The sequence below is a fragment of the Myotis nattereri genome, assembly GCF_964212035.1.
Source record: "Myotis nattereri genome assembly, chromosome: X".
Classification (NCBI taxonomy): domain Eukaryota; kingdom Metazoa; phylum Chordata; class Mammalia; order Chiroptera; family Vespertilionidae; genus Myotis; species Myotis nattereri.
The window spans coordinates 20433912-20449331 of record NC_138078.1 but is presented as its reverse complement, the minus strand read 5'-3'; the positions used below and the strand labels follow the sequence as shown (position 1 = coordinate 20449331).

Sequence of the window (15420 nt, the reverse complement as noted above, 5' to 3'; positions counted from 1 at the left end):
GTAAGATAAGCAGCTCATGATTTGTGTTTGTTTCAAACAAGAGATGTCCCAAGAAGTAGAATTATTTTATTTTCTCATGGAAAACTATAAGAATTGGTGTCTTTCACAAGGTAGTCTAAGAACACGAATCCTTGTCTTTTCTGTAACAAGCACTAGCCCACATTGGTTCTTAGGAGAAATCATATCGATGATAATACATTTGGGATAAAATGCATACTCTACCATCCAGAGAAGGTAGCTAGGAAGGTCTATGAGGAAACTCTAAGACTCTTAGCTTGGAGGGTCTATGAGGCATACCCTAAGACTAGCTAGGCAAAGGGGTATCTAAGAAACTTTGGTGCATTGTCTTTCAGCACCCTGACTTGAACATCAAAGCAGAGAGAAATCTGTCTCAAAGATATTTGTGATTGTGGCCTTTGTTTAATGGAGTGAATTACAATTTAATACATAAAAGGCTCACAGAAGTTTAAAGAATCATACTAGCTCCTACTAAAACAGACAGGTGATGATCAAATTAAACAGAGGCTTCTGGATCTGAAACTTTCTATGGAAAAGAAGACGAACTCACAAGCCACCGACAACCACTCCCAATAAAAAGAACTGAGCCTTATCAAGAAACTGGTGACATGTGCCCAGCTGGACTTTAGAATTACTATGAGCCAGTGACTACTCTGTATATCCCATCCCCAACATCCCTCCCCACTTTTTAAATGGGACTATTTAATTATCTTATATCTGTCTGACATTTGTATGTTGGGAATGTGAGGGTTAGATATCTCTTTGGCACACAGAGCTCTGGATTAAGAGCAGTCCTTCCTGAGCAGTTGCACTCAGAGAACTAAGCATGAAGAACTACTTTTCAGACTATCTAATCTATGAGGGAAGGCAGGGGATGAAGGGGTAAGAGATCAACCAAAGGACTTGTATGCATGCATATGAGTATAACCAATGGATACAGGCACTAGGGGTGTGAAGGCATGTGCTGGGGAGTGGGGGCAGCTGGGGAAAGGTCAATGGAGGAAAAAGGAGACTCATGTAATACTTTAAACAACAAAGAATTTAAATAAAAAAAACACCACTTTCATGCTCATAACTGATTTAGAAAATGAGATCCTGGTCTTCTAGCCTGACCCTGAAGTCACCCTATATAATAAAAGGTGAATATACAAATTGACCGAACTGTGGAATGACCAGTCACTATGACACACATTGACCACCAGGGGGCAGACGCTCAATGCAGGAGCTACTCCATGGTGGCCAGTGCGCTCCCACAGGGGGAGCACTGCTTAGCCAGAAGCCCTGAGCCGGGCTCATGGGTGGCCAGTGCAGAGGGGGTGGGCAGAGCCTCTCCCTCTCTTCCCTGCCTCCAGTGCATAAGACTTTAGGGGTGCCCAAGGTGGGTGTGGCTCAGCAGTTGAGCCTCGGCCCAGAAACCTAGAGGTCAGGGCACATGCCCAGGTTGCTTGACCCCAGTAGCGGATGTGCAGGAGGCAGCCAATCAGTGATTCTCTCTTATCATTGATGTTTCTATCTCTCTCCCTCACCCTTCCTCTCTGAAATTAATAAAAATATATTTTTTAAAAAAGACTCTAGGGTAGATAGGAATGGGGTGAATGTACTTTGCATATGTATGACCATGAATTATTAGGTACCAAAGGGCAGATTCTGTTGGACTGTTATTTTGTTGGTCTCACCAATGAACCATACCTAATGGTATTCAAGCACTGGTAAAGTCTCTTCCATGATAGCTGTGGATTTGGCTAATGGGATATTCATAACCATGATGTAAGCAGGTGCCTAACAAGTGTTTACACATTCTTAGTCACCACATGAAACTGGCTACCCTGCCACCAGGGAGACAGCTGAAGAGACCACGTGGAGAAAGGGAGGCCCTGAGAATTCATGACGAGACAAGCTCAGCCAAATGTGTATCCTAGTGGTTTCTGGCCTCAAGTGATTATAGGTAAAATCAGGAGAAGAAGCTCCCATCAGAGACCAGCCCATATTATAGAATCAGGTACAAATAAAATGGTTGTTGTTTCAAGACCCTTTGTTTTGGGGTATTTTCCTCTCACAACTGTCTATGGAGCAATGGGGAAAGGTAGAATGGGGACAAACATATACTAGATCTTTAAAAAACAACTATTCAAAGAGGCAATGAAAAATGGAATTTTAGATGAAGGACCAAAGAGTGAAAGAGTAAGTAAAATTCACACTTTCACCTACAAACAGCAGGAAGCATGGTGCGGACATAGCACAAGTTTTCTACAGAGAAAAACACTCTAAATGAGTCTGGAATGAAAGGTTGAAGCTGTTTGTTTTATTTTTTTTTAAGGGGCATGTATGCCAAGCAGTATCTTTAGACTTCATTTTGTTGGGTAATAAAGCCCATCAAAGACTTTTAGGTAGAGAAATGAAATAATGTCTGTTGTAGACATATAATTCTGCAGAACTGTGGAATAGTACCAAAATTAGAAACAAGCCCGGCCAGCGTGGCTCAGTGGTTGAGCATCGGCCTATGAACCAGGAGGTCACAGTTCGATTCCTGGTCAGGCCACATGCCCAGGTTGTGGGCTTGATCCCCAGTAGGGGGTGTGCAGAAGTCAGCCAATCCATGATTCTCTCTCATCATTGATGTTTCTCTCTCTCTCTCCCTTTCCCTTCCTCTCTCTCTAAAATCAATACAAATATATATATATATATATATATATATATATATATATATATACACACACACACACACACACACACACACACAACCAGGAGGCAGGGAAACCAAGTGAGAAGGCATTGCATAAATACAGAGAGCTGACTGACAGTTGTCAGAGGGGAGGGGTTTGACAGCTGTCAGAGGGGAGAGTTTTGGGTGAAAAGGGTAAAGGAATTAAGCTTGGCAGTAACAGAATAAGCATGGAGATGTAGATTACAGCATAGGGAACATAGTTAATAATACCATCATAACTATGTATGGTGCCAGGTGTGTACTTGAAGCAGTGGGGAGACCACTCCGTAAAGTACATGATTTTCTAACCTCTTTGTTGTATGTCTGAAACTAATACAGAATAATATTGGATGTAACTTGTAATAGAAAAATAAAGAAGTAAATTTTAAATGTTAATGAAAGACACTGCACTCACCAGGAGAGCAGATATTGGTATAAACAAGAAAGAATAAACTAAAAAGGCATACTTAAGGTAAATTGAACAGGTCTTGGTAACCAATTAATGCAAAGTAAAGAAGATGAAGGAAACAAAGGTAAGTGGCAATTTCCCAGCTGGTGCCCCTGAAATGATGGTGATCCTATTTACTAAGAAAGGGGGAATCATCAGAGGAGGAAATAGATTTGTTGAAGTAGGTATTGAAATACATTTTGGTACATTGTTGAATTTAATGTGCCTCTTGGACAAACAGGAAAATCAAACTATTAGGTAATTGAACATATACTTCACTAAGTGTAAAGTTAGATTATTTGAGATTTTCCTTGTTTCTTGAGATATGCCTGTAATGCTATGAATTTCACTCTTAGCTTTTGCTGTGTCCCAAAGAATTTTGGTTGTTGTATTCTCATTTTACTTTGTTTCAAGGTATCTTTTAATTTCTTCCTTGATCTCACTGTTAACCCATTCGTTGATTAGTAATATGTTATGTTGTTTTCAGTGTTTTTCTTATGATTGCTTTCTAGTTTCATACCACTATGTTAAGAGAAGGTGTTTGATATGATTCCAATCTTAAATTTATTGAGACTTGTTTTGTGGCCTAACATGAGGTCTATTCTAGAAATATTCCATATACACTTGAAAGAATGTATATTATGCTGCTTTGGAGTAAAATGCTCTAAAGATATCAATTAAATCTCCAAACAGGACATACCAATGACCAATAGACATATGAAAAGATGCTCAATGTCACAAATCATCAGAAAAATGCAAATTAAAACCACAATGAGTTATCACATCACACCTGTTAGAATAGCTGTCATCAATAAATCAATGAACAACAAATGTTGGTTAGGATGTGGAGAAAGAGGAATCCCCATGCACTATTGGTGGGAATGCAGACTGGAGAAGCCACTGTGGAAAGCAGTGTGGAGTTACCTCAAGGAATTAAAAATGGAACTGCCTTCTGACCCAGCAATGGAATTTATCCAAAACACTAATTCAAAAGAATATATGCACCCCTATGTTCATTGCAGCATTATTTACAATAGCCAAGATTTGGAAGCATCCCAAGTGTCTATCAGTAGATGAACAGATTTTAAAAGCTGTGGAACATTTACACAGTGGAATACTACTTGGCCATACTATTTTTTTGTGACAGCATGGATGGACCTGGAGAGCATTATTCTAAGTGAAACAAGCCAGTCAGAGAAAGAGAAATTATTCCACTCATATGTGGTATCTAATGAACAAAATGAACTAACAAGCAAAATCTAAGCAGACTCATAGTGAGCAGGCTGACAGCTGTTGGAGGTGGGACTGGTGGGGGTGGAGGGACTGAGTAAAAAAGGAAAAAAAAAAGAGAAAAAAATCCCAGACATGGACAAAAGGGTGGTGATTACTAGGGGGAGCTGGATGAGGGGAAGTGGAGGAATGTATAGAGGGGTTAACAGGTGATGAAGACTTGATGTGGGGTGGTGAAAACACAATAGAGTGTGCAGATGATGTATATAGTTTTGTACCTGAAACCTGCATAATTTTTTTTAATCAGTGTCACCCCAATGAATTTACTGAAAAGGGAAGAAATAAGAAAAGAAAGAGATACCCAGATGACCTGGCAATTTGATGTTCCTTGACTTTCACAACTAAATTTTTTAAAAAATATATATTTTATTGATTTTTTACAGAGAGGAAGGGAGAGAGATAGAGAGTTAGAAACATCGATGAGAGAGAAACATCGATCAGCCACCTCCTGCACACCCCCCACTGGGGATGTGCCTGCAACCCAGGTACATGCCCTTGACCGGAATTGAACCTGGGACCTTTTAGTCCGCAGGCCGACGCTCTATCCACTGAGCCAAACCGGTTTCGGCCACAACTAAAATTTTAATAAAGTAACAAAGAAGTCATACTCACCGAATTATTTTTTATTTTGGTTATTGTATTTTTCAGTTCCATATTTTCTATTTGTTTCTCTTTTGTAACATATTACTTCGCTATTTGCTTTTTTTCATCTGTTTCAAGAGATTTTATAGTTGCTTGCCGAAGTATTTTTATTATGGTTGCTTTAAAATAATTGGGGATATCTGTAATACTTTCAACAATAAAAACTAAAAGAAAATAAAATATAAAATCCTTGTCAGATAATCCCATCATCTGTTTTATCTGAGTTGGTATCTGTTGTCTTTTCTCATTCTTGTTCTGATTTTCCTGACTCATGATATGACCAGTTAGTATTATTTTATTGTGTATCCTGCACATTTTCAATATTATGAGAATTTGAATCCTATTTCAGCTTTTTTTTTTCTTTTTAAGCAAGCACACCTCCTGGTGAAATGTCACAGGAGGGCCTTTTGGCTATGTATGCTCAGCTTTCTTCTCAGTCCTGCTGACACATTCCTGGTGAAAGGGCAACATGAACTCATATGGCTTTATGCCTCTGGTGGGGGAATAAGCTCACCCTTGCTGACACCGGGAGGGGAGGTGGGAAATTGGATACCAACTGGCCCTGCCTGCCACCATCTTGTTCTGCCTTGTGGAGGTTGGAAGCTTTGCTCCCTATTGAGCCCCACTGGTCCTATGGAAGAGTGAAGCCTAGCAGTGACTATTCCTGATGTACAGTGCCTTACAGATTCTCATTGCTGCCAGGTGTGGGTGGAGGCTCAGGTTGCCACTAGACCCCATTGACACTATTCTTTTGGGTGTGTGTGGATATATATACTAGAGGCCTGGTGTACAAATTCGTGATCGGGCGGGGTCCCTTGGCCTGGCCGGTAATTGGGGCCAATCATGGGGGGCGGGGTGGCCTGCTGGGGGAGGGACCTCAGGAGGTTGGCCCCAGCAGAAAGCTAAGGCATGGCCGATTCCCTGAGGAATCGGGCTCCCTCCTCCCTCCTGTCTGGGTCCGGGGTGCAGGTGAACCAGATTCAGGGCTGTCAGGGCCCCAGCAGCTAGGTCTGGGAATTTCACCAGGAATGTGTCAGCAGGACTGAGCAGAAAGCTGAGCATAGCTACTGGCTGGTCATCCAGTCATTCCAGTTGTTCCGGTCATTCGGTGGTAACAGTCACTTAGGCTTATATACATATATAAAATTTATTTTGGATAAATACCTAGGAGTAGAATTGCTGGGTCATACAGTAGCTGTATGTATAAGTAAAAAAAAAAAAAATTAAAAGACTGCAAACTGTTTTCCATAACATGTGTACCATTTTCCATTCCCACCAACAATACATCTCCATCATTTGTCACTCTTCTTAACGTTAGCCATTTTTAGCTTGTATTTCCCTGATGACAGATGATGCTGAGCATATTTTTTAAAGTTATTTTTTATTGTTGACAGTATTACAGATGTTGTCCATGTCCCCCCTGGAGGCTGGGTGGAGGGGGACACTATTCTTACAGAGGAATATGCTACTGAGCACACTGGGCAAAGGGTGGAGGATCAGCCCCCACGCAGGTGTGGTGACCCTCTCACAGCAGCGGGTCATATCACTGCTGCCTGCTTCTGCCAGGCAGGGGACAGAATATTGGCTCTGCCAACATCATCTGGCAGGGCGGGACGGGGGAGCGGGGATTGGAGCACTGTGGTCATATCATTCCTCAAGTCCTGAGGTCTCTAGATAATCCTTCTTTCCACCTTTCACAGATTTACAATGCTTGTTTGCTGCATTATATCCAGTATTTTTTGTTGTAAGGAGGAGAACCTGGAAGAATGGTTTTACTTCATCTTGGTGGAACCCCACAATATTTAAACTATAATCACAGTACCTAGAACAATTTACTCCACACTTACTTTCTCTTATGGAAACTATTCAAAGGCAAAAAAACCTTTTTTTTTAATTTTTGTAATCCTAGCATTAGCATATTACTTAGTGATCAGTAGATATTTGTTAAATGGATGACTAAATAAATGGATTTCACTAAGTAGCTTTTGATAGATGCTTAATATGTAGTTTAAATGAGAAAACATTATTAAATCTCTAAAGAGAACATCAAGATGAGCCAAAGCACTAGATATTAAGAGAGAACACATTATATGTCATTTGAAAAAAAGATCTTTTTTGTTTTTAGTTTTTGAAGTTTTTTAATGATTTTATTTTTGTAGAAATTTATCAGAAGTATAAATTCTACCTCTAAATACAAATAAGCGTGTTTCTGACTCCATACACATATATACATCCCACTTCACCACACTACACCAGGAGCCAGAGTAGCTCTTAACCTTCTACAGTAGGAGCTCTTGATTAACCCTAAGAAGGAATACAATAAAGCATAGTAGGCTATCACTAAGAGGATAAGACTGGCCAAGTCCCACACTGACAGTGCCTTGGCCAGACAGTTTAACATGTAGACATCTACACCCCTTCTGAAGGCAGCTGTCCATCATAAGCAGAAGGCATTTTGGGAAACTGAGGAACAGCAGAGCAGCAGCAGCTATTGCTATAGTTAGTTTGGGAAAGACACACTATCGTTCAGAGCAGCGGTCCTCAAACTTCTTAAACAGGGGGCCAGTTCACTGTCCCTCAGACTGTTGGAGGGTCGGACTATAGTTTAAAAAAAAACTATGAACAAATTCCTATGCACACTGCACATATCTTATTTTGAAGTAAAAAAACAAATCGGGAACAAATACAATATTTGTATTTGCATGTGGCCCGCGGGCCGTAGTTTGAGGACCCCTGGTTCAGAGAGTGCTGTGATTTTGGATGTGACGGATGGTACGATCAACAGGACTATAGCAGAGCCCAGCCAGCATAGCTCAGTGTTTGAGCATCAACCTAGGAATCAGGAGGTCACGATTCAATTCCCCATCAGGACACATGCCCAGGTTGGGGGCTCGATCCCCTGTGTGGGGTGTGCAGGAGGCAGCCGATCATTGATTTTCTCTCATCATTGATGTTTCTATCTATCTCTCTCCCTCTCCTTTCCTCTCTGAAACCCATATTTTTTTTTTAAAAGAGGACTACAGCAGAGGAGCCAAAAGGGGCAGGGCACCGATACTGATGTTCAGAAGGTGATGATGACACTGTGGTAGCACCAGGAATGCCCCGCATGTCATCTGCAGCAACCTAGAGGCCCACAGAGGTAATCTGCAGAGAAATAAGATCCTTAAGCCACTGTTTGGTAGGAACATGAAAATAACAAAATTAAGCAACCGAATTTCCTTGTTATTAGGAGCTTCAGAGTGCAGTGAAAACATACTGCGGGGGTGGGGGGTGGGGAGAAGTTATAGAACAACAGACTATAATCCAATCTGTGTTTTAAAAACATGTATGCATGTGTTTTCATGTAAATGGATGAGAGAATGTGTGTGTGCATGCAGGCACATTTAGATAGACATGCATGTACAGGCATAGAGAAATGTCTGAAAGTATACCAAATTGTCCAAATTGTTTCCAATGCTTATCCCTGGTAGTCAAATAAGACAGAGAGGGGAGCTCTCTCTACTTTTTTTTTTTTTTAAATCCTCACCCAAGGATATTTTCCCATTGATTTTAGAGAGAGCAGAAGAGAGAGGGAAAGACAGAGAAAAATATCAATGTAAGAGAAACACATTGATTTGTTGTCTCCTGCAAGTGCCCTGATCAGGGCCTGGGTCAGGGAGGAGCCTGCAACCAAGGTACATGCCTTTGACCAAAATCAAATCTGGGACCCTTTGGTTTGTAAGCTGATGCACTAACCACTGAGAGAACTGGCCAGGCTCACTCTTCTTAATTATACATATTAAGGTTTGAAATTTTTGGCAGTGGTGGACTTCACTTTCTTTTAGTCATTGTCCATATTTCCTTAAAAATAGATATATACTTTAAAAAGTCAAACGTTATATTTTGCAGCCCCACTTAGTTGTGGAAATTTGAAAAGTCTATTCACATCTGTTTTCTTTATTTTCTAACTCTGCAAAGTGGGCATGCCCTTCTGACCAGGCAGCGATGTGAAGCTCAAACAAACTGAGGCTTCTGAGGGTGTTCTAGAAAAATAAAATCATTAAAAAAGCAATACAATATAAATATGAGATTAAACTTTTTCTATTATTTCTGTTGAGAAACTAAGAGTGCACTTGAAATACCCTTGTAGAGGTGGAGAAAAGTTTTGTGTGTGTGCGTGTGTGTGTGTGTGTGTGTTTTCCATCAATCCATGTGTTGTTGCTTCACACTAGGTAATAAGGGTACTAACACAATGCAGCTTCTGTCCTCAAGGAATTTATGATATATCTTTCAGGAGCTGAGTTTCTTTCTTTTAACTTTTTACTGTGTTTTCATTTTATTCCAGACATCTGACCTGAGTCTGACCAATCAATATTTCTTTTAGTATCATCTGGGAGCATAAGGCAAAAGGCTCAAACATTTTCATGTTATGGGCAAAAACATGTCTAAATGGCAGCGGAGAAGCCACAAAATCTGCAGATACTTTACGATGCAATATTTTTTTTATTCTATGGGAAATAGGAGGTTGATAAGGGATGTCTATTCAACAGCAAAGCACCCTTTCTATTTTGGAGAATATGTAAGTCCTCAATATATCATTCTTTTAAAAAATATATTTTTCTTGATTTCAGAGAGGAAGCGAGAGGGAGAGAGAGAGAAAAACATCAATGATGAGAGAGAATCATTGATTGGCTGTCTCCTGCACGCCTACTGGGGATTGAGCCCAAAACTTGAGACCCTTTAGTCCGAAGGCCGACACTCCACTGAGTAAAACTGCCTAGGGCTCTGTATCTATATTTTCAGTTCAAGAATGTTATAGAAGTGAAATCATACAGTATATAACTTTTTGGAAATAGATTTTTCACTCAACCTAATTCTGTTGAAATCCATCCAAATTACTGCATATGTTCGTTCTGTAGTTTGTTGTTGTTTATTGGTGAGTAGTGTTCCAAGGTATGGATATTACCACAGTTTTTATTCATTCATTGAAAAACATATGAGAGACACCAGTTAAAGAATTCATAAGACCTTTCTATATTATTTCTTTCGACTGAATAAGAATCTACAAGTGCCTCAAAAATAAAAACTTTAGTAAAAGAATAAGGTGCCACAAACTCAGTATTCTACCCTTTGGGGGGCATTAAAATGCTTACAAGTTCATATGAAACTGCTAACAGGGCACAACTCTGAAGAGGGAGATTACAAAACTAGGAAGTCAAGAGCGCAGGAAAATTTTATTTTTTAGAAAGCAAATGTATTTTTTAGTGGCAATAAAGAAAAAGAAAAAATATGTTTTTACGTGGCTCCCTTTCATTCACTTTTTCACGCAAAAAATAAAAATTCCATAAGGATAAAAATAGAGTAAAAAGCCAGTTACTGTGGAGCAAAGAATTATGAGGTATTATTCTATCCAAACATAGATACAAAGAGAAGAGAGTAGGAAAGTTCTTATGCATTGTACTGAGAGTAGTCTTAGGCGTTTCCATTATTTAAAACATATAATTGTAAATATTTAGGTGTGAATGCAAATTAGCTGTACATGAGGCAGCTTATTATAACTTTTTCATTGATAAGTTTAATACCCAGAACACTTATCAAAAGGACTAGTGTCCTAAAGCTAAAATATTTAAACTTCCAAAATATTCTTTGAACGTGGATTATTTAAAAACTCATGGTGACAGTTTTGTGGCTCGATAACTAAAAATGTGCCAAAATGTCAGTGGCTGAACTAACAGTCCTGGACTCCCTTAACATCAACACCAAGCCATGCTATCTAAACTGCGATTTATAATTTTTGGTATCACTTTCCTAATTGAAAAAAGGAGCCATATCTACATTAGCTTCAAAGTACCTGGAATATTTGAATTTCAGTGATAAACATATCTTTTCTGTGATTATTACTTTCTCTAGAACTCCACTTGACACATAAACTTTAAGGTGTTTGTCTTTTAGTTTCACCTTCCATTAAAACATAGACATACCCATAGGCATGTTTTTTGAAACTTTCGATCTTTCATTCCTTATTGCAATTATGAATTGAGGAACATTTTAATGCAATTTCTTAGAGCATTGGATCATAGTGTATATGTAAACACATCAAAGATTTGCAACCTCTGTGCTTTAAGAATTCATATTACTAATGTGAACACATTTTTCCTCATCAATGACACATAATGAAATTAAATGTTAGACTATGGAGATTCAGCTCAATTCTAATCTCAGATAAATGAGGACACACATTTTCTTCTCTTGAAAAATCACCTCTACACATGCATGAACAATCAGAAATAATGATTTTTTAAAGAATCACAGCAGATGTGAATTTAAATCAAATTAGTATTAGTCAAGTGAGAACAGCCAGTCCAAACAGTAATCTTAACTGTACTACTGTGGCAATTATTTATCAATGTCCCTATAAAGTCTCTACTTCTAATAATAGTTATGTTTGAACATACAAAGCTTGGTGTACCTGAAGGGAAAGAATAAGAGTCACCAAAGAAATGATGAATTTGTTGTTTCACAATCCAGTCCACTTTTTCCCCAAGCACAATTTTACTTGCATTCATTTATATTTTCCAAAATTAACCTAAATGTATTTTGCCAGCGTTAAAAAGATAAATTTATGTTTAACATTTTTATGTGGCTTTGACCTATATGAATGTCCTAACACACCTGTAGCCATGAAACGGCGTTAATTCTTACAAGTAACAACGAGGTGGAGGCACAGTCCTTATGTCAGAGGAGTAATAGGTGCCAATGAGAATTTCAAAAGTGGATGTCGAATGCTGATTTGAAAAATACATTAGGTGAGCCTGGCTAGCGTGGCTCAGTGGATGACCATGGACCCAGGAACCAAGAGGTCACTGGTTTGATTCCAGGTCAGGGCACACACCCGGGTGGAGGGCTCAATCCCCAGTAGGGGGCGTGCGGGAAGCAGCCAATTAATGATTCTCTCTCATCATTGATGTTTCTATCTCTCCCTCTCCCTCCCTCTCTGAAATCAATAAAAATCTGTTTTAAAAAGAAACACTAGGTGATCCTGAGAGTCTCCAAATTGAGAATTAACTAAATTAACTTTGGTTTTTTATCTCTTAATGAACCTAATAATTTCTGCCAACTTAAGTAGATACCCAGATGGTATCTCTTTTCTCCATAAGCCAAAAATAATGTCTTAATATAAATTTTAATCACATCTTTGTAAGATTTAGGAAGACAAAGGAATAGATTTAAACAGATCCTTTATATGCCTATAGCCTGCTTTGACAATGTTCTTATCATTTAATGCAGCAATTTTCAACTAGTGTGATGCCAAAATTTTTAAAACATGTAATACCAGACTATTTAGTCAGGAGCACTGACCTATTTCCCTTTAGATTGTCAAACAGAAAAAACTGACAAGAGCCAACACAACAGCCACCCGGTGTGAATGAATCAAACTAATACCTATTTTTTGTCAGATTGACAAAACATTTATTTTTGGTGTGCTGCAGAATTGTAGAAATTAGTTTATGTGTGCCATGAGATGAAAAAGGTTGAAAATTGCTGGTCTAATGCCACCCACAATCATTTGTGATTCACAATCCATGCAGGGCTAACTTCTTAAACTGAGATTTTTTAACTCCTCATGTGTTATATAGATACTGTTTCAATGTATTATTATTAAACGAACTACATGTCTCTTCTGCAAGCAGACAAAGATGTGTGGCTGTGTGATGAGTTTCTTTGGGGACAAGGGCACAGACTTTGTTATTAACTTTTGAATTGGCCCTGAGGGACCTGGGTAAATGGTTGTATTGACGCAGCACTTTCAGTTAAGAAAATGATCTGGAACACAGCCTTTGTATTCATATTCCCTAAGATGCCAATGCTGCCTGCCTATTCCTGCGCACAACACACATTACCTAAATCATCTCTGCAGATGTGTGTGAACCAGAGCTATCTGTGCTCTATCTGTCTGTGAAGGGCAATAACAAAACGTTACAACCCATTTAGCAATAAACCATGCATCCTTCCTGCAAGTCTTTGCTTGCATTTGATTTGCAACATTTCACCTCCTCTATAAATTTTACTTCATAGTCTTTAGTAATTTCTGGCAACATAAGTAGATACCCAGATGGTATCTCTTTTCTCCATAAGTCAGAAATAATGTCTCAATATAAATTCCAATCCCATCTTTGGAAGATTTAGATTCTAAATTTTAGAAAGCAGCAACACACACAAATATTGAGACAATACCTTAGGTGAAAGGCATAGCAGCAAAATTTAAGTCTAAGAAAGCGACATGTGATTTGATTGAGTCAGAAGTAGTATAATTAAATGGATACCTGATGACACAGGCATAAAGACCACTGTCCTGGAGTAACGTTGGCCGGAACCAAATGGAGTCTTCTTCCTTGCTCATTCTACTTCCATCAAAGGCTATTGGCTCTTCAAAGTCTCCAGGACCAGAGCTTTTATACCACATCAAACTGAGTCCAGCACTTTGGGCTAGGGAGTAATTTGCTCTGATATAACCATAAAAGAGTGCACACTTGATTCGAACAGGTTCTCCGACCAAAACTTGATATTTCTTGATGTCGATAGACCAATCGGTGCATCCGTCAGCTAAAAACGAGTGAGAGAGAGAGAGAGCGTGCATTAGAGGAAGATTTAAGATTTACTTCATTCATTCGTTATTCATTCAACAAATATATATTGAACACCCATATTGGACTAGATTCTACACTAGGCACAGAGGATTCGGCCATGGATAAAACTCAGAATGACGCTGAAAGTAATTTACCATGCTGACAAACAACATATTCGTCACTCAGCTTGCCTCTGCTGATCTTTATTCTCAGTTTAGAGCAGTGTGGTGGTTGTTGATTTATTGCCTTTCTACTGTACATCCGCCTATTCACCCTTTTTGGACTGTTCTTTGAAAGTGGACCCGGACCCTGGAAACTTCTGTTAGCTGCCACTGAAGCGCTGTTGGTAGAGGGTGCTGAAGAGACATTGCGGCAGCAAAGGGTTCTGCTCCCTGGTCCAAGTGTGTTTCCTAGGAGGGTTCTTGCCGAGGGCAAGGCGTCTCCAGCACCCAATTCCTGCACTCAGTGCCAGGCAGCCAGCAGCTTGGCCATTTTGTATCATAGCCTCATGTAAGACACTTTCCCACAAACGGCTTTCCCAGGTGCTTTAGAGGAGGAGTGCTTGTCAAGTTCCAGAGGGCAGATTTGCAAGTTCGGCCAGTGTGGCACTTCAGTGATGTGGGAGCCCTGACCAGAGGACACTGGAGGTTAAAGGCCCATGCGCCGTCACCATGCATGCAAGCAATGACACAGCAGTATTACTATGTTAAAGGCCCCTTTGGCCTATGCATGTGCGAGGCAGTGACCCAGCAGCAGCACTATATGTACTTTGCAAGCACACCCTTATGTAACCTGTTTATATTAATGTAGCACTAAAGTCACTAATTAGCACGAGGCCTCTTTCAATTGAGCATGTATATAAGATGCCACTGACCAGCCAGTTGTTGGCTGCTTTGTTCATAATAAACATGGCCCACCTACCTACTGTACCTTGTGTGTTCTTCCAATTTCCTACACCCAGAAGTGTCAAGTCCCTGGCTGAGGAACCTGCACTACCCAACACTACCCAGGTCAACTGCTTGGGAGGCACCTATGCTCACCACTATACTACCAACCATTCAGTAAGCCATGCACTTTCCCAGTAAGGTTTGGATCTCACTCTGGAGTTCAGAAGATAGGGGCTTTTCCCTGGATGCTGTGTATCAGCCATAGGATTAAGAGCAACCTTTATTCTTTTGAGTTCTCTTTTGCTATAGACTGAATGTTTGTGTCCTCCTAAAAGTCATACCTTGAAGCTCTAACCCTGAATGCAATAGTACTTGGAGGAGGGGGTCTTAGGGAGATAGGTATGTTTAAATGAGATTATGAGGACAGAACCCTCATGAAAGAATTAGTGCTGTTAGAAGAGATATCAGCACTTCCTCTCCCTCATCTTTTCTTGCCTTCATTCCCCTGTCCTTCAGGTGCTCATAGAGGAAAGTTCTGTGAGCACAGTGTAAGGGTGGCCATCTGTAAACCAGAAATAGGGCTCTCACCAGAAACCAAATCAGCTAGCACATTCACCTTGGAAATCTCAGCCCCCAGAGCTGTGGGAAATACATTCCTGCTATATAAGCCACCTAGTCTATGGTATTTTGTATGATAACCTGAGAAGACTAATAGGTCTTTCTCACTAGCCAATCCTTCATTATGCCAATAGCTTGTTACATTTAATAATCTCTCTCTATATAAGGCTAATATGCAAAGTGTCCCCTGGGGAGTTCGACCAGGGG

General features: G+C 39.8%; 1 protein-coding gene across 1 annotated transcript in view; it reads right to left on the bottom strand.

Moving 5' to 3' along the window:
- IL1RAPL1 (interleukin 1 receptor accessory protein like 1) overlaps positions 1 to 15420 on the bottom strand; it is a gene marked incomplete at its 3' end in the record, with an annotated part of 1430596 nt that overhangs the window by 725842 nt on the left and 689334 nt on the right. The window contains exon 3 of the mRNA XM_081115397.1: positions 13406 to 13685. Coding sequence (XP_080971523.1) covers positions 13406 to 13685 — 280 coding nt within the window. The remainder of the gene's footprint in view (positions 1 to 13405; positions 13686 to 15420) is intronic.